General features: G+C 37.4%; 1 protein-coding gene across 7 annotated transcripts in view; it reads right to left on the bottom strand.

Moving 5' to 3' along the window:
- Window positions 1–19,234, bottom strand: part of abca2 (ATP-binding cassette, sub-family A (ABC1), member 2) — a 211,041-nt gene that overhangs the window by 153,596 nt on the left and 38,211 nt on the right. For 5 of the 7 annotated variants that reach the window (XR_003296547.1, XM_026322565.1, XM_026322568.1 and 2 more), the window contains exons 2-6: window positions 18,352–18,445; window positions 15,820–15,822; window positions 12,548–12,659; window positions 8,748–8,911; window positions 2,445–2,566 (exon numbers count right to left, since the gene is read on the bottom strand). Coding sequence is in view for 6 of the 7 variants with exons in the window: in XM_026322565.1 (XP_026178350.1) it covers window positions 2,445–2,566; window positions 8,748–8,911; window positions 12,548–12,659; window positions 15,820–15,822; window positions 18,352–18,445 (495 nt within the window). In the remaining variant the exon portion in view is untranslated. The remainder of the gene's footprint in view (window positions 1–2,444; window positions 2,567–8,747; window positions 8,912–12,547; window positions 12,660–15,819; window positions 15,823–18,351; window positions 18,446–19,234) is intronic. The other 2 variants (XM_026322567.1, XM_026322570.1) reach the window with 1 other exon arrangement.

Below are 19,234 nucleotides of genomic sequence, written 5' to 3'. Positions count from 1 at the left end.
CTGAAAAAAAATAACAGGTTTAGTTCCTCTTTATCTTTTATCTCTACTTATCTTGTGATGTATCCTTTCTTGCATTATGTAAAGCATTTTGATTTGCCTTTGTGTACAAATGTGCTATATAAATTACAAATGCCACTCTTTAGTTTGTAGAGGGTGTGACTGTTTGTTTCTGTCTGTTCCTATATTTCAAATTTGTATTCCAACTGCTGAATTAAATCTAAACTCCTTATTTAGCATGAGACAATAAGAATAAAATCTTATTGTATCGCATTATTTTTCTGTCATTAATTGCTTGTCCATGTTGAGCAATATAAAAAGAGTAGCAGATATTGCTCTGTAGTACCTTGATGAAACTGATGTAAAAATGTATCAGTGGGTTCACTGAAAAGTTTTCCTTGTGCTCACAGTCAGCACCATTTAATTTAAAATCCATCAGAAATCAGAAAGGAGAAATCACTCCTTTGCTATTATTACATTTTTAACACATTCTGCTCTCTTTGGTCTTCCTCTAGGCCTCCTTCCTGGCAGCTCTAACGTCAGCATCCTTTTACCAATGTATTCACTGTCCCTCCTCTGAACATGTCCAAACCATCTCAATCTGGCTTCCCTGGCTTTTTCTCCAAAACATCTAACATGAGCTGTCCCTCTGATGTACTCATTCCTGATCCTATCCATTCTCGTCACTCCCAGAGAGAACCTCAAAATCTTCAGCTCTGCTACCTCCAGCTCTGCCTCCTGTCTTTTTCTCAGTACCACTGTCTCTAAACCATACAACATTGCTAGTCTCACCACTGTCTTGTACACCTTTCATTTCATTCTTGCTGACACTCTTTTTGCCTCCACCTCTCTAGATTTTCCTCCACCTGCTCTCTGCTCTCACTACAGATGACAATGTCATCTGCAAACATCATGGTCCACAGAGATTCCTGTCTAACCTCATCTGTCAGCCTGTCCATCACCACAGCAAACAAGAAGGGGCTCAAAGCCGATCCTTGGTGCAGTCCCACCTCCACCTTGAACTCCTCTGTCACCCCTACAGCACACCTCACCACTGTCTTACAGCTCTCATACATGTCCTGCACCACTCGAATATACTTCTCTGCCACTCCAGACTTCCTCATACAAAACCACAGCTCCTCTCTCAGCACCCTGTCATATGCTTTTTCCAAATCTACAAAGACACAATGCAGCTCCTTCTGGCCTTCTCTGTACTTCTCCATCAGCATTCTCAAAGCAAATATTGCATCTGTGGTTCTCTTTCTTGGCATGAAACCATACTGCTGCTCACAAATGCTCATTTCTGACCTCAGCCTAGCCTCCACTACTCTTTCCCATAACTTTATTGTGTGACTCATCAGCTTTATTCCTCTGTAGTTTCCACAACTCTGCACATCTCCCTTGTTCGTAAAAATGGGCACCAGTACACTTCTCCTCCATTCCTCAGGCATCCTCTCACTCTCCAAGATCTTGTTAAGTAGCCCAGTCAAAAACTCTACTGCCACCTCTCCTAAACACTTCCATACCTCCACAGGTATGTCGTCAGGACCAACTGCCTTTCCACTCTTCATCCTCTTCAACGCCTTCCTCACTTCATCCTTACTGATCTTTGCTACTTCCTGCTCCACAACAGTCACCTCTTCTACTTTGTGCTCTCTAACATTTTCCTCATTCATCAACTCTTCAAAGTATTCCTTCCATTTTTCCATCACACTTGTGGCACCTGTTAACACATTTCCATTCCGGTCCTTGATCACCCTAACCTGCTGCACATCCTTCCCATCTCTGTCTCTCTGCCTCACCAACCTGTACAAATCCACCTCTCCCTCTTTAGTGTCCAACCGATCATACAAATCCTCATACGCCCTTCCTCTTCTCTCTTTGTCCACAAACACACCTTCCTCTTCTCCTTCTTCGACCAACAGTAGTCCAATTTCCACTGACACCCTGTTAACCCGGGCTGTGAGCTATCTGGTATGGAAGTCGTATTTGTGATTCGCATGTTTGATTTGGCTTAAATTTTATGTCAGATGCCCTTCCTGACACAACTCTCTGCATTTACCCGGATTTGGGGCCGGCACATAAAGACACTGGATTGTGCCCCCCTGTGGTTGCATTTCTCTAAAGTCTTAGAATACTGAAGAATATTACCTGATGATTCTCTCTGGCCCATTGTGCCTTTAATGATGATGTCAATTCAACAAAGAAATTAGCAAATAAAAGGTTTTCACGGTTTATAGCATTTTCAAAACAATCATATTTAATAATGTTTCCCTTTGACAAGATCATTGCTATTATGAGAGAAGAACCATATGTAAGTACATCATTAGCTATGGGATTTTGAAGCTGTACAGATTATTCTTTGACACCAAATGGGGAACGTGGACAAACCAAAAGCATCAAAAATATGGATCAGCTCAAATAAAGCTGAAGTCAACTGAAATCACCTCTCTGACACTGAATGGAGTGTTTAGAAGCAGGCTGCTTGTGGCGTTGGATAGGGAAAGGTTCTTGACCAGGAACTGCTGGAAAACTGACTGGTTCTTCAACACACTGGCCAGCGTGAAACCTGTATCCAACACACACACAGACAAGTAAATAAATACGTAAGTTCAGCTTTAGGTTAGCTCATGCATATTTTATGAACTGAAGTGAGAACCTAACAGTGTCTGTACATTGAAATGTTGTTTGCTATACAGTACTGTCAGGTTCCATTCCTGGTGTCCTGTTTAGGGACTTTTGTATTATTTCCTGCTTTTCCTGTACTTAGTTTTCCCTAGCTTTGTGTCTCATCTACCTTATTGCTTTCACCTGTGTCTGGTTATTTGATTCCTCGTCTCCTTTCCCCTTTGGTCCCTTTCCTTGTGTGTGTTTGTGTATGTTTGTCCGATTAGGCAATGAGATGAGGAGCCACACCTGTTCTTCATTCGACCATTTAGAGGTACAGTACATAAGTCAGTCAGTAAGTCATGATCCGCATTTCTCAAATTGTGACAGGGGTATGCACACTTACAAGCACAACTGAAAATGATGCCTTGAAAATGGATGAAAACAGTTTCTACGGGTGCCCTGACTTTTGTTGAGCCCTTCCAACAAACTGTGTGTATAAAAACATTGTGCCTACGACCTATGAAGCATTATTTAACTCCAATCTGGACAAAGTGCGCATGGTCTTGTTGCACAAAATGTTAGGAAGCTAGTGTGGGAATTTAAATAAAGCATGTTTGGTTTAGAAATAGGGGTTAACATAATGATAAGGGGGACTCAGGGAAGTAGAATAATAGTAGTTATTGTTGTTAGTAGTAGTTGTTGTAGATGCAACAGGATTTTGTTTGTGCTGTGTGAGTGTATGTTTACATACAGGACAACGCCCAAGGAATGGGGATCGCTGGCAGAGACACAACAGCAGTTGGGAAATTCCTCAGCATGGACCAATCAGCAAAGGAGAAACTTGGGACCCTGCATTCCAATCTTAATGTATGACTGGGTCAGGGACTGTCAGGAGTCAGACTTCGTGAACTGACAAAGAATGCTGTTGGTGATAGGGACAGTCTGACCCAGAGATCTGTAATGTTCTATTCAGTAAATGTTTAATAAATATAATCAATTGGACCAAGAATATCTTCTCCAGTCTCATCGATTAAACAAACGCGCGGAACAGAGGATTTGAATGCCTGTTCCTACTCTAGCCAGCCAAAGAATTTCTCCCGTACAATGAGTATTTTGTGAGGAAATTGTGAGCCTGTGTCACAGTTGAAAACAGCATCTTTGCTAGGTAAGAGTCTGTGTTTCTTTTTATTGGCTCTAAACGGAAGCACTCTCAGTTACCCTGTTATAGTTCAATGATAAAGTGCTGGTCTGGCACCTGGCTGATGCAGGTTCAAATACTGGGGAGATTGCTCTTTGAACTGTGTGTGTATTTCAGTGTACCTCCTTTCTGTTTAGCTAGTTTATCTGTTTTACAATGTTTTACAACAAGCCTCAGCTGATGAAAGCCTTTCATTTCAGCAAACATCAACATTTTTATTTTTCATTTTTAATATTGACTTCCCTGTAACGTGGCTAAATGAGAACACTGCTTTGTTGGAAATTACCAATAGACACTGATAGTGTTTCATTTATCTTACTGAATGCTTCATCCAAATGAAAGCAAATTTGGCTCACAAGTACTGAATGCTCATGCTGAATAACTTAGGGTACCACTGTAAAAAAACATATTAATAATCACTATGACTCCCAGATACTTACAGTTAGAAACATGTTTTCCAAGATATTATCATGTGTTATAATTGGCAATCACCATATGGCTAGTTACAAAATACAAAATCTTTAAATTTTCTACAATTATTTATTCCCATATGCCAGCAGGATGCAGTGTGAAATAAAAAATTAGAAAATACAAATAAACATTACAATTCTTGTATAAACAATATCTTCTATCTTCTGTTTGAATGCACATGCATCTTATGCAATATCATTCTCATATTCCCAAACGTGCCCCCAGTTCTATATTGTTAGGCATGTTTAATGAAGATGTAAACTGCTTAATGACCTTTGACATTTCAGACTGCTGCAGAACCACTACTTCCAATTAATATTGAATCTTTGAGTTATTCTCCCCAGGCTGGCTTGGGTTTTCTCCTCCCAAAGTTCAAACACATACAGTTTAATTTGATTAGTGGCTCTAAGGTGTGAATGTGCGTGGGACTGAATTCAACACATCAACATTTTCTCTGGTGAAAAAATAAACACACTCCAGTTACATTACACATTTCATTATTAGTTGAATTACACCCTTATGTGGGTATTTACGGCAGTACAACTGTTGAGCCTTAGTAGTGCAAACGTGAATTTTCAATGATAAATCAACAGGTTTATTGCTGCATCAACAACTCCACAATGAATGGTAGACATATAAACAGAAACACTTAAATATCAACATATGTTGTGATTCACTGAATACTATCCAGCCAACAACTTTGTAAACTGGGATTTCTGTCCCTTTGTGGTGTTTGTACATTAGAACTATTAAGTCTAGAAGTTTAACTCCCAATATATCACTTTGAATATCCTAGGATATTCAGCTTCAAAGTCAATGAAGGTGACGTTTTTTCTTGCAATGTTGTGTTTAGACAGTCTTTGTCCATATTCAAAAATAGTATTAGTTATGGCTTTTGACTCCTTTTGTTACATTCATCTGTTATTGCATAATTTGCTTGTAGGATTTCTGTTTCCCTACAGTGCCATCATGTGGGTATGTGGAAGATTGCAGTTCCTGACATTCTTAACCCTCTGGAGTCTGGGGGAGTTTTGGGGCCTGGACAAATTTTGACATGCCCAGACATTTTTTCAGTTGCTTTTAAACATATTAATGACTAAAGTCTGATAACACTGTAATCAGCACAAACTGGGCTACAATAATATGTGAGCAGCAGGTTTATACATGATTGTGTTTTTGAGAAAACAGTGTTACTGCATGGTTAGTGGAAAACTACAATTTTTAAGTCACTGAAATAAGACCATAAAACACAAACAGAACATTGGTTCACAAGACTTTTAAGAACTGGATGTTGTAAAGTGCTTCAAAATGATGTGAAAGTCATTTTGTTCATTCATTCACAAAAAACAAAACTGATTTAAATTTTCTAAGACACTTTTTGTTTAGAAAAGACATATGCAGGAAGGTGTGTCTCAGGATGAATAGTCGTGATTTACCTGAGAAGACAAAAGACGCACTCAACGACCAGACAAAGAACCGCATAAAGAGCCTTTCAGTCAATGTGGCTGAGAGGGGATTAGTGTAACACAATACAATACAGTGTGGAGCCAAACGTTCATCATTTGAGTCATGTTTTTCCTCTGAGGACAAACTAAACTACTCGTCTCTGTGTGGAATATAAGAAGCGCTTCTTCACCTGCATAACGTGCCATCATCCAAACGCACAGAAAAAGTGAGTAAATTCTATGATGAAGTTTGCCGTTTTATGTCATTTCTCGGGGGCGTGTACAGAACTACCTGGTTCACGTCAGATTATTTCCATATAAACAGTGCGGTCAGTGCGAGGCGGGATCAAATTAGCTGTAATGAGGTGAGACAGGAGAAAACATACTTCTCCTTAATTGTTTCATTTAAAAGAAGATATTTCAAGCTTTCTAGCCATATATTTCTCATTTTTATGAGGCAAGTATTCGCTGAGATTCTGGTTGTTTTATTTACATGTCTGTGAAGAGAAATGACAGAGAAGACAGAGTAACAAAAGCACAGCGTTTTGTTATTATGAGTGTATACAACTAAAACTAGACCTCCTTGAATGATATTTCTTTTATCTGTACGATCAAAATTGACTGAGTAATTTAAGTTTGTTTCGGCATTATCAGGAGAAGATGCCACAAAACGCACCGGCGCGTTCGTCGACCCCTGAGGGTTAACTCAAGGTGACATGAGTCTCCTGCAACACGCTGCTTTTTCACAATAAAAAACTTTTTATTTAATGGTTTCCAAATAGAAGCGACAAAATGCTAATATTTGCTCGTTTCCAGCATTTTTCCCTTTTAGCCTTTTTACCATTGCACATCTGTTTATTCTTTATTGATACTGCTTCACTGCTTCATTTCCTTCCTTCTTCTCTTCTTTCTCTAAGAAAACCTTCCTTCAAATATTCCTGGTTTGGCTACACAGCATTTACCTTCTGTATTTTTCAGGAATATTTATCGGTTTTTAAACTATACATTTTTTCTGTCTATACAGTCTTTCTACAATTTCACTTTTCTTCATTCTTCCCTTTCTTTCTTTAACTCATATTTAATTCCTTTAGTTCTTCCTTCCTTCACTACAGTCTTCTTTTATATTAGTTTAACGCTTCTTTCTTTAGCAATTGAAAGCCAATTTATTTCTACTTCATCCTATCATTCTCTTTCCACCCTTTTCAGCAATGCTGAATAGTTTTTTAGCTAAACAAGTTAAGCTTCCAACTCCAGTTTTACATTTCAGCTTCCAGGATTGTTCAGCATTGCATTTCGGCCTTCAGCTTCTCCTGCAATGCATTTCAGCAGTTTTCAGCAACTCTTTTACGCTTTCAGCATTCACACGCATTTTCTGCAGGAAATGCATTTGTCTAGTATAGAATGCAAACTACTTAGGAAATGCCTGGTGTTGTGGTGCTTGGCTAGCAAAGTTTGGTGCCTGAGGCCTGTTAGGCTAGTCTTCCACTTCTGACAGTCTTCACAAAGTCCTTTGTTTCCTTTATCAGCATGTGAAAATGACACAAAAAACACATTAGTATACAGTAAGATTAACTCTTTTTTAATGAAGGTGAGAGTGGATTACAGGTAACTAGACCAGAAGAGGAACTGCAAAAGAATGAGAAACAATGTCATTAGGCAGTGTATGCCTTCTCTGGTTAGATTTATATTAAAGGTTTTAGTGTAGCCATACAGATCAATGACTGCTCATTGTAATATGAATACCGTTAAGATCAATTGAATACATCAACTTTTCTGTTTCCTGTGATACTGTTAGCTAAATATTCTCTTAGCTCAAAACCAGTTTTAACCCTGTGCAGCAGCTAAAGTCCTGACAGCATCTATCATAGGTCAAATTGTTTCACTGGGGCCATGTCAACGCTTTAACGTTAGCTCATTAATCACAAGTTACTGTTAGCCTATGCTAAACATTAGCTGGCCTGCCAACAAGCCATATTTAAGATGTTCTTCGCAGATGATGGGGATTGTCCTACCAAGCAAACCATGCAGGTAATGCAAAGAAATGCATTTCATGTAAAGAAAAATGTTTAAGCTAATCACGTAGCAGGCTAATATTAGCCACCAACTTAATGGGAAAATCTTTTGGCGGAAATGAGACCTTGTCGTCCTGGCGCGATCACCATGGTAACTGCTGACGACTCTCCCGGGTAGTGTAGTCTACATACATCCTACTAAATTTGATCCGTCAAAACCCACGAGAAATATACTTTTGAGGAATAAAACATTAAAAAACAATTTGTTCATACGAAATAGCAACAGAAACATCGCAAATCGTAATTGGTTAAGAAATTAAAAAGAGAAACGGGATTACTAGACACGTAGAAAATATAATCATAAGAGCAACCAAATATTAGGCTATTAGATTAAGGTAATCAAAACAATAAAATCTCCTAACTACACGGTGGCTGATATAACTTTTGGTTTTTTAATATGACGAGAAAATATTACAGTTCTTGGGCTGACCAGTCCTGGTTGCTGATTGAAAAATCTGCATGCACGAAACAATAGATTAAATTTCGTGACTGTCACGAAATGATATGAGACCGGGTTGGCATACAGGCATTATTCCTGTGTCAAGTTATTAGCCACGTAGAGCGTAAATGTTTTTGAAAATTGAATGATAAACAACTAAACTGAACTCCAGATGTCCTGTGATAATCTCTTGTTCCTCCTTTTTAAATTAAAATGGGAACAGTATCGAAAACAGTTTGCCCTCAAATGCAATGAATGAAAAACCTCAAAAAAAAAAAAACCTCAAAGATATGTTTAATGTGAATACATTTAATACGTTGCTAATAAATGTAATCAGAGACAAATTACATTTCATAGAAAAACGTAAATGAGAATGCAGTTTAGTTGTATAGGAACGGAATTTTTAGGAGACAGGGTTGGTTTAGGAGTTCCCAAGGTTTTGTGCATATGACAGAAACCTGTAAGAGAAAGTCATCACATAAACACTTGAGATACACTGAAGTATGACACAATACCTTTGCTGTTGTTGAAGTTGTAGTCTGGTGGTAAAGGGGTGGAGCTGAGACTCTCAAGGTGCTGTTGCAGGCTTTCTAACTCTTGACCTAGACCAGGCCGGTCAGATGTGAAGAGTCGATTCTGTTCAACTACCTCACTGATCTGCTCCAGCAGCTGGGTCACACTAACAGAGGGAGATTTAGATGTTAAAACATTGGTAAGGCAGCACTGTCTTTTTCTTCTAGAAACAGCACTTCATTGTAAAGAATGACAGAAGAAACCATGGTAGTACTTACCAAGTGTCTCAGTATTCTTCCCAAGAGCTAGAAGTTAAACTAGGACTAAAACCAGTTGTCAGACTGAACACACAAAATTTGTGTCTTTCGGCCTTTTTAAAATCATAATAACAACTTCCTATTACTAACAATACTATCTGATCATTTTTCTTATAAAGAAATGTTTTCTGTGTGATTATTTATAGTTTTTAGACAAGAGCAGTATTTCTTAAATCAATCTTGTTAATTGCTCTTTCTCAAATGCTCTGAACAGGTTTTCATATAAATGCATTTGGGTCAAAATGAACACCAAGCCATTCTGCCTCCCACCCAAGCATAGGAAAACACCAAACACACTGAAAAAACAAACTTGTACCCAATGCAAATTACATGAAGACTAAACCAGCTAAAGCAGCTCCGTGTGACTGGAATATAGAGCCTGTTGTGGTCATAAAACATTTGAGGCTTAATTTGGTTTAACTTGACAGCATCCTTGCTTTCTTACTTTGTGTGTTAATACACCCCTTTAAAGGCCACGTATCTGTAGTAAACCAAACTTGTCTGGTAACAAAACTGATAATGAGGATACATTTCAGGGACTATAGGACAGGACAATCAAATTAAAAGCATGTGAAAAAGTGTGTATACACATTAAACTGACCAAAAATGCTCTCATTTTACATTTCTCAGTAATCACTTGTTCTTTCAAATCACATAATTAACTGCAATGTGTGAAATCAATTTGTTCCTATCATTGTATTTAGGCTATTTACTGGTAAATTTTGCCAATAACCCTCATATTGTCTTCCAATTTATTACGCACCTTTGTCCTCCTGGGTCAAATTGACCCGGTCTTGTTTTGACTGCTTATAAAATGATCACCAATTTTTTAGTTTCATCTTTTTAGTTGACTTGTTTCCAACATAATAACATATATTTTACACTTATTTTTTAATGTACAGTATGTTAGACCTCATTTAAATAAAAGGCAGAGGCACACAAGTAGATGGAATATCACAGACTGGTATATACTGTATATATCAAAGTTCAGTCAAAATATTGTTTTGAAACCATTTACATTTTTTTAATGGCAGCAAATAGTCACACCTGTTGTCCTCCCAGGTCAGATTGACCATCTAGTTTGACTGTTTATTAACCCTCCAGGTTGTTTTGGGGCCCTGGACAAGTTTTGACATGCCCTGACATTTGTGCTTTTTTCAGTTGCTTTTAAACATATTAATGGCTAAAGTCTGATAACATTCTAATCAGCACAAACTGGGCTACAATAATGTGTGAGCAGCAAGTTTTTAAATGATTGTGTTTTTGAGAAAACGTTTATGCATGGTTAGTGAAAAACTAAAATTTTTAAGTCACTGAAATAAGACCATAAAACACCAACAGAACATTGGTTCACGAGACTTTTGAGAAATGCATCTTGTAGCCAAAAGTGTTTGCTTCACAATGATGTGAATGTCATCTTGTTCAGTCATTCACAGAAAACAATACACTGATTTAAATTTTCTAAGACACTTTTTGTTTAGAAAGGACATATGCAGGAAGGTGTACATGATCATGAATAGTCATATGATTTACCTGAGAAGACAAAGACCTGCATAATGAGCCTTTCAGTCAGGAATGTGGCTGAGAAGGAATTACTGCAATGCAATGCAGATGCAAACGTTCGTTGAGGACGAATTAAACTCTTCGTCTCTGTCTGGAACATACGAAGCGTAACGTGCCATCATCCAAATGCACAGAAAAAGTGAATAAATTCTACGATGAAGCTTGATGTTTTATGCCATTTCTCGGGGCTCACCTCAGATTATTTCCATATGAACAGTGAGCTCAATGTGAGAATTAGCTATAATGAGGTGAGACAGGAGAAACCGCTCCTTACATTCATACGGATTAAATAAAAAGTGATGATTTGTTTTTGACTTGAATTGTTTCATTTAAAATTAGATATTCCGGGGGGGCGCTGGTGGTGTAACGGTAGTGTGCCCGTCCATATACGCATCATATAACCTGCATGCCTTCCCTTGCTCTCTCCCCTAATTTCCTGTCTCGCTCCTGTCCTGTCAAATAAAGGCAAAAACTTCCCAAAAAAAAAACAAAAAAAAAACAAAACATATTTCTAGCTTTCTAGCCATATATTTCTTATTTTTGGCAAGTATTTGCTGAGATTCTGGTTGTTTTATTTTTGTGACTGTGAAGAGAGATGACAGAGACAGAAATGACAGAGAGCGCACCCTGTCTGCTTTCTTTATTTTACAAAAGCACAGCATTTTGATATTATTATGAGTGTATACAAATAAAACTACACTCTTTACAGATTCAAGTGATATACTGCTCTTATCTATATGATCAAAACTGACAGAGTTTGTGACTGACTAAGTTTGTTTCGGTGTTATCAGGAGAAGATGCCACAAAACCAATTCTACTTCAAGCAGATCCAATCAGAATTAATCTTGTAAGACGCACAAGCACATTTGAAAAGTAACTGATCCACCTGGCGATGCGGGATGCGCGAGTACACGACATCATCGTGCATAGCCTACATTGGGTTTCTGTCTGACTTAAACTATAATGAAATGGCAACAGCTGGGAGAAAACAAAGAGAAGATATATGGGTCAGTTTCACGTTTGATGTCAAGACAAACAAGACCTTGTGTAAACCGTGTGGAGCAGAAATTGCTGGTAAAAACAAATCTAAAGCGACATCTGCGAGGGAATCATCCTCAAATTCACGCAAAGGCAAGCACAACATTTTTGCTAATGCTTTTTTTGTGTGCTTAGCTGTAGGCTACTAACTAGAGAAGTGACTCAGTTAGATCGTACATTAAAAGTGATTGACATGCTTGATTCCATGATTCAGGTGATGTTTTCAAGTCATACAGTATTTACAATGGCATTACTGCCAAATAAGGTTTTTCTTTTAAATATTTAAAGGAGGAAGAATGTCATATGCAAGTTATAAACAATGCATATCTAATGTTTGGTCTTTTATTGGAAAAGTCATATTCCATATATTTAATGAAACTTTTAATTTAATTTTAAGTTAGAATATTTTGTATATTACAGTAGTTTAACTAAATTACATTTTAATTAAACCCAATATTTGTTAGTCAACTACATCTACAAGAGATTTATCTACAGAAGATTTAGTCAACTAAAACTAAAGCAAAGCAGTAGACTTAAATATGATCAAAACTAAAATTGCATGTTAGTCAAAAGACTGACTAAAACTAAATTAAAATCTGCTGTCAAAATTAACACTGCTGCTGATTCCATTTGAATTTATCAAGCAGTTTACTTATTTATTTATTTTCATCTGTGATTTGTAGGAAAACATTAAGCCTGATTTAACCTAGTGCCAAACTATTAAACTGGCTTCTTTAAATGAATGCTTGAGGCCTGTGTTTTTTAATTCAAAGGCAAAGTCAATCTGAACACAACCTTAACCTGATTTCAGTTTTAGCACAGAAATCATCTAACAAACAAACAAACAAATAACTAAATAAATGACTAACTCTAACTCTACTCACGTGGAGTTCTTGTACTGCAGGAAACCAAATTCGTCCCTTTGTCCATCTGGGCACAGTGACTGCATGATGGGAATGATGCCAGCTGAAGTGAGTGGAGCTGCACTGTAAAAAGCTGAGGGGAGAAAATGGTGGTGCACAAAAGAGAAAAGACAAAACCACAGACCAAGGAAGAGGATGTGACAGTAGGACACACAGGTAGGAGATTTGAAACAAAAACCAGAAGACCAAACAGGGCAATGAGAATGAAAAAGCAGAGGCAGATTCTGTTAGAATGCTGGAAAGGAAGGCAGCTGTCACAGCGGTCAGAGAGGCTCCTGCATGTCAATGCTGATTACACAGGCCTTTCATTAGTTTGTTGCACAAAAAAGTTCATGAATATGTTCTTTATCTGTCTGTAAATACTGACTGGGCAAGCTCTCTGTCAGAATATAACCCAATGTTTCCATAGTTACTGTGCTGATGAAGCTTGTCTGTGAGTGTGGATGTTGTAAATCCACCTAAAAAAACAATTCTTGTCATCCAGCATTCTCTTTCTCATATCATCTATACTGTCCTTCTGTGACATAAAAGAAAGGTTCAGAAAATCCGTTTAGTGCAAAAATACATTTACTCATAATAGGTGATGAAAGAGCTGATGAATGATTAGCAGCTTGTATACTGGGACTGAGTATGTCTGATATGAGTTATAACTGTTGACAAATACATTAATACATATTTACAAATGGCCATATATATGCGCATATTTCATAGGGAATTTTAATGTCTTGTCAGTCCATGTTTGTATAATCTTTGAAACTGTAAGAGCAAACCAAATTTATCCTCATCTAACATTTTTACAAATTGGACAAAGGCTTTAATGTTTGCTTATCCTTCTGGCCACAAAATCCCTGAGGCAGCTAAAAAAAAAAAGGAATTTTGACTGCAGTTGTTTTATCAATATTGCATTACGCCATTTTATGTGCTGCTGCTCTTAGCCAAGAGTTTCTCGTAAGAGAGATTTTTAATCTTATCTCTTTCCTGTATAATAAGGTTATATCTAAAATCATAACTATACCTCAAATGGGTCTTTTACCGAGTACAAATAACCATTCCTATGATGCTAAGAAGTGGTGCAATAGAGAACCCAATTGTTAAGAGTACAATTAAATGTGAACATCTTAAACTGCATTTTAAGAGCCTCCAAACATTCATGAGAAAATGCAGAACTAAAGTACATAAGAAAATAAAGCCAGTGGGTAGTTAGAGCTTGATTAATTCTCAGAAGAAATTAAACTCTCCGTTTTGCACAATTCTTATTAAATGTAGTATATCTTTGTTTATGGGTTAAAAGACTGCGATATATGTATATATATATATATCCCTTCTCTTTTTCAACATATTAAACTTATTATAGTTTAGCAATTAAGTAACATGAGAATTCTCAAGAATGGCTCATGAATTTGACCCTAGAATAGAAAGTAAATCTTAACTGCCAGCATTCACTCTTGCTGTTATATCCCTTGAGAACTGCAGAGATAGTTCAAATTAGAGACCCAATATATTTCATGTCATAATCAACATATGGGTTTCCTTGTATAATTCAGTCTATCTTAGGACACTGCAGAGAAACAGTATGGGCAAGCTTTTATAAAATGAATCACCCTCAGTGACAGTTACTGAGAAAGAAAATCATTTAAAGATTATTTTTAGCTGTATGCGATATGTGAATTAGAAATTACATTGTCATAATATCAGACAAATATTTTCTTCAACATACCCACAGTTACAGTTGAGACCTGGACATTTCAGTCTGGATACTTCAGTCATTCAGTGGCTCATAACACTTAAAAAGAATGTTAAAAATCTGAACTCACTGAATGGCTGTTGATCTTTTTTGCAATTTAAAATGTAGAGAAACAACCTCATCAGTTTTAAAGTAAATAGCAAAACAAAAATGAAAAACAAAAAAATGAAACTATTACACTACACTAATTATTCTGCCCAGGAAAGATCCATTGAATTCAATACAAACTGAAATGAAGATGGACAGAAGCTGACCAGGTGACCATAGTTTTTGTGTATCACTCTGAAAGAGCACTGCTGCTTAACTGCTTACCAGTAAAGAGTATACACCCTGCACCCTCAATGATTTTGGCTACTCAAAAACAACAGCACTAGTCACTTCAGCAAATGCCTAATAACATCATGTTACAATCAAGTGATGAAGCTCAACATTGCATCCACAGTAATTATAACAGTGAAGGAGGAAGTAAGGGGATGTGGTAAAAGAACAAAGGGTGAAAGGATGTGTCAACAAACTCCCAAACAGTTCTCTATAAGTTATTATCCCCAAATATGACACAGGTTCCCTAAAATTTAAATAAGTACTGTACTTTAACCCAAACTGTAATCTTTCTTCAAATCTAACTGATTTGTTTTTGTACCTAAACCTAGTCTCTGCCCATTGCTCTATGGACTCATTTTTTGAGTGGAAACCCAAGGAAAAACAGTGTTCCCTGTAACAAAAGAGTCACCATCAAGTTCATCATAGAATATAATTAACATTCAAAAATGTATACATACTCATATTTCTCAATATGTGCATTGAAGGTCATGGGTGGCATATTCTATGTAACCATAAAATAACAATAACTAAGAAATTAAGTCTGCTTAGCAACTCTGACCACATGCCTCAGCCTGGAGAACACTGATTTTTGCTCCACATCTCTGACAGCAGGTCCAGAACAGTAACCCACAGCATACTCACCCAAACCACCCTGGACCGATCAACTTATGTTTTCTGGTTCTGAAATGACTGTACATTCACTGTAAAGAACATGGCAGTATGACATCACTTGGTGGTAGAAAATTAGCCTCGTAACTTCTCCGTGTGGCCAGAACATCATCTGGACACAGCTGCACCATCATTATTATTATATAAGGTGTCCACTTTTTAAATACATCCATAACCTTTAAGGGAAGAGACCTTTGTTTTTCAGAATAGTTTTTGTTACTGTATACTTTTTAAATTGCATGATATGTTGCTCAGAACAAACTTCTAAGAAAAGGTTTTATGAGTTGCTGGGTGACTGAAATGTGCTAGTTCTAGGAGATAGCTTTCCACAGTAGGCCTACATGTTAGACATCTAGTTAAGCAAATGTATAGTGTATGTACACTGAACCTCATATCACGATGAACACATTCTGCTTAAGTTAACTTGGACATCAAAATGGTTTCATTAATGAAGCCAGCATCAGGTGTCAGGATAAAAGGAAATGGTGGTGACACTTACACACTAGTCCATCCAGCATGTTGAGAACATGCATCATGCACAGGAAAGGAAGATACACAGCCGGATGACCATTAAAAGAAAGAACAGTAGAAACAAGACAAAGGTGAAGTAAAAGGACAAAAACAAAAAAATAGTAAAAATAAACTGGGTACTGCAGTGGCTACAGGCATCAATTGCACAGAGAACAAACATGACCAAAAAAATCAACTACGGACAGTACAACACAGTACTACAAGGTAAACTAAGGAAACACACAATACATCACAAAGCGGGAGGCAAATCAAATATTTTTACCATCACGAGATTAGCAAAAATATGTTTCTTTAAAATGGACGATAATAAAGCACTGAACTCCACAATATCTATGACTGCAGAAAGACCTACTCAAACATGAGTCAGCAGGATTCTCTTTATTTAAAACAAGAAATAATGCAGATGAACATGGAGAGAAGGGCAGAAGATGTCACACTAGTACAGCAGTACAATCCTCCTTACCTCACTCCCTCAGTGCCTTCCAAACTGCTGTGTATGCAACATCGATTTACACTTTTCCTCACAGCTTCCTCATAAGTTGGTACCAATCTTTTTGGTCCCTCAGCTGCCACTTTGCATATTTTATGATCACCAGCAAACTAAATGTTTGTCATATGTCTGTTATTAGGCTCCAGCAGATCCCCAAGACCCTAATTATGAATAAGTGGGTATAGATAATGAATGAATGTCTGTTATCCAGGTATTTTCCAAAAGTGCTATAAGTGGCAAGTGGACTTGTTTGAGGTTGTTCATGTCATTTCACTTCCCATCTGAGACGCTCCTTTAGTTCTTACTAACTGGTGGACAGTCCCAGGTATTTCAATTCTGTAGAGTTTATAACAATTGCACCCCACCCAGCCATTATATGGGCATTCCTGAGTCCTGAGGAGTAGGCTGTCCTTTTCCTACCAGTTAGTGAGGAGCTCCTCAGGTGAAATTAGATGCAAACTAAATACTTTCAAATGTACACCATTGATCAAATAATGCTTAAAATGTACATAATTTGTAATAATTAAACACCCTCCAATCTGCAGATGTGTTTAAGCCACCGTAAACATACACTTGATATAAGCAGTAGCAGGAGCATCAGTAAAGGAGTGTGATCAATAAATTAATAGCAGTGATTCTTACAGTATCTATTGTGCAGTATCTAGTTGCAACAGGTCACGTATCTTGATAACCTACGATGGCCACCATTGTACTAATAAACCATTATAAAAAATGAAGCACAACAGAGACATTTTCTGCTGCTGAACATGAAATATCAGATGAAGAAAACTGCAAGTATGAAAAAAGAAAGCTGTATGTGAGAAAACATCAATAACTCAAGAGAGTTAATGAATTATGAAAAATCAGCGAGTGTGTTTTAAGACTGTTTTGTCTAGTACTGTAATAATCATAAAATAACATCACTTAATAATACTCAGTTAGTGAGCCAGTCAGGAAAAATAGGCAGGATGCACCCCGGCAGAAACAGAAAGATAAGCTTGTGTGGAAAACAAGAAGCAGCTGCATTGTTGCTCTTTTGTCTTGCGTGATGCTGTAGCTGAACTGGAAATAACAGTTAATAATGCATCACAATGCTTATTTTAATGTCTCTCTCTCACTCACTCACTCACTCAGTGAGCCCTAGCTGTAGTTTCTCATCCTTCATGCTTGTAGATTATACATCTGATTTTAGATTTTAGACTCCACAGTGCCTTTCCTGCCACAGTGACAAATATGTCATGATAAATTGGTGAAAAATCTCACTGTAGTCCTCCATTGTAGTAATGTGGACAAAAAAATGGGGAAAAAAAATCTGTAAAAAACTGTAGATTTTTTGTAGTTATATACTGTACTACTGCTCACTGTAATGAAGGAACATGTTATCCAATGCAGCAGCATGGCTTACTTAGTGCAATGTAGCACAAAGGAAGGAGAGGTATCAAAATGTACACACAGGAAGTACTTTTTCGGATTGTTGTTTCAGATTTGTGCATTGAATTTGTTGTCAAGAGACATATAAAACATCACCAGAGGTCACAACACTGTAGGATGTAACTGCTATTTACTGATATGTTGAAAACATGTATAAAAACTATTTATACTATTTGTATTAATTACATTATCCATATATGATCTTCAAGAGATATGTCATAGACGTAGATTTGTCATTACATTTTTTGATTATATCAGGACATTTTACCTTGTATTTTCAGCATGTGCTGCAAAACTGCATTGCAATGAAAAGATCCAGTAATAGTAAAGTGTATCTAATTAAAGAACAATCAAAAAGAATTACTAGGTAATTTCATGGTAAATCTGCCACCATTAATACTGTAATAGTACAGGACAAGTGTGAGAAAAAAAACTTTATAGGTCAATTAAGTATAACTAGTATTGTTTATACACAGGATAGGAATGTCGGTTACAGTGATGAAAAAAGACTGTAAATACCTGTAATAACCTGGAACCTAGAAAATAAACCAGCAGACATTTCCTCCTATGTGAACCTACCTTCCTTGACAGGAATAGCAGGCTTCTTTTGCCTCAGACCCAGAAGGATGAAGAAGAGGACCAGTGGGATGAAGATCTCAAAGGCCAGCACCCACTGAAAAGAAAAAAAACAACATTAATCATACTGCATTTGCAAGTCACAGCTCTGTTGAGCCCAGTGTTCCCTTAATTCAATTCAATTCAATTTTATTTGTATAGCGCCAAATCACAATTTGGCAGACACTCTCTATACTTTTAAGGCTAGACTTAAAACCTTCCTCTTTTACAAAGCGTATAGTTAGGGCTGGCTTCAGGCAACCCTGAACCATCCCTTAGTTATGCTGCTATAGGCCTAGACTGCCCGAGGACCATCGGTGCACTGAGCTCCCCTACCCTAACCCCCCCCTTTCCCTTCCCCTCCCCTCTCTTCTCTCCTCCCACCTCATGTATATTCCACCATTGAATCTTACTAACCTTGTGTTCTCTCTCTCCCCTAGTTTGTGCTCTCTCCCTCTCTCTCTATTCTCTCTGTACCTTCTGCAGGTGTCCCTGGTCCTGGAGCTGTATATCGTTGATGTGCAGTTACTGGTCCCACCAACCTGCAGTGTCTATTTGTTGTTTATTGTTGCTGTTCATTTCTCTCTGCTCTATCCACTCACCCCAACCGGTCGAGGCAGATGGGCGCCCAAACTGAGCCTGGTTCTGCTGGAGGTTTTTTCTTCCGTTAAAGGGAGTTTTTTCCTCTCCACTGTCGCCAAGTGCTTGCTCATAAGGGAATTGTTGGGTTTTTAGTTTTAGTTTTTGTAAAGTGCCTTGAGATGATTTGTATTGTGATTTGGCGCTATACAAATAAAATTGAATTGAATTGAATTGAATTTCCAATGAATCCTAGTCCACAATTGGT

Source organism: Mastacembelus armatus, chromosome 9 (assembly GCF_900324485.2).
Source record: "Mastacembelus armatus chromosome 9, fMasArm1.2, whole genome shotgun sequence".
In the NCBI taxonomy this organism is placed as follows: Eukaryota; Metazoa; Chordata; class Actinopteri; order Synbranchiformes; family Mastacembelidae; genus Mastacembelus; species Mastacembelus armatus.
The sequence above is the reverse complement of the archived record's forward strand: the minus strand, read 5'-3'. Positions and strand labels throughout refer to the sequence as shown.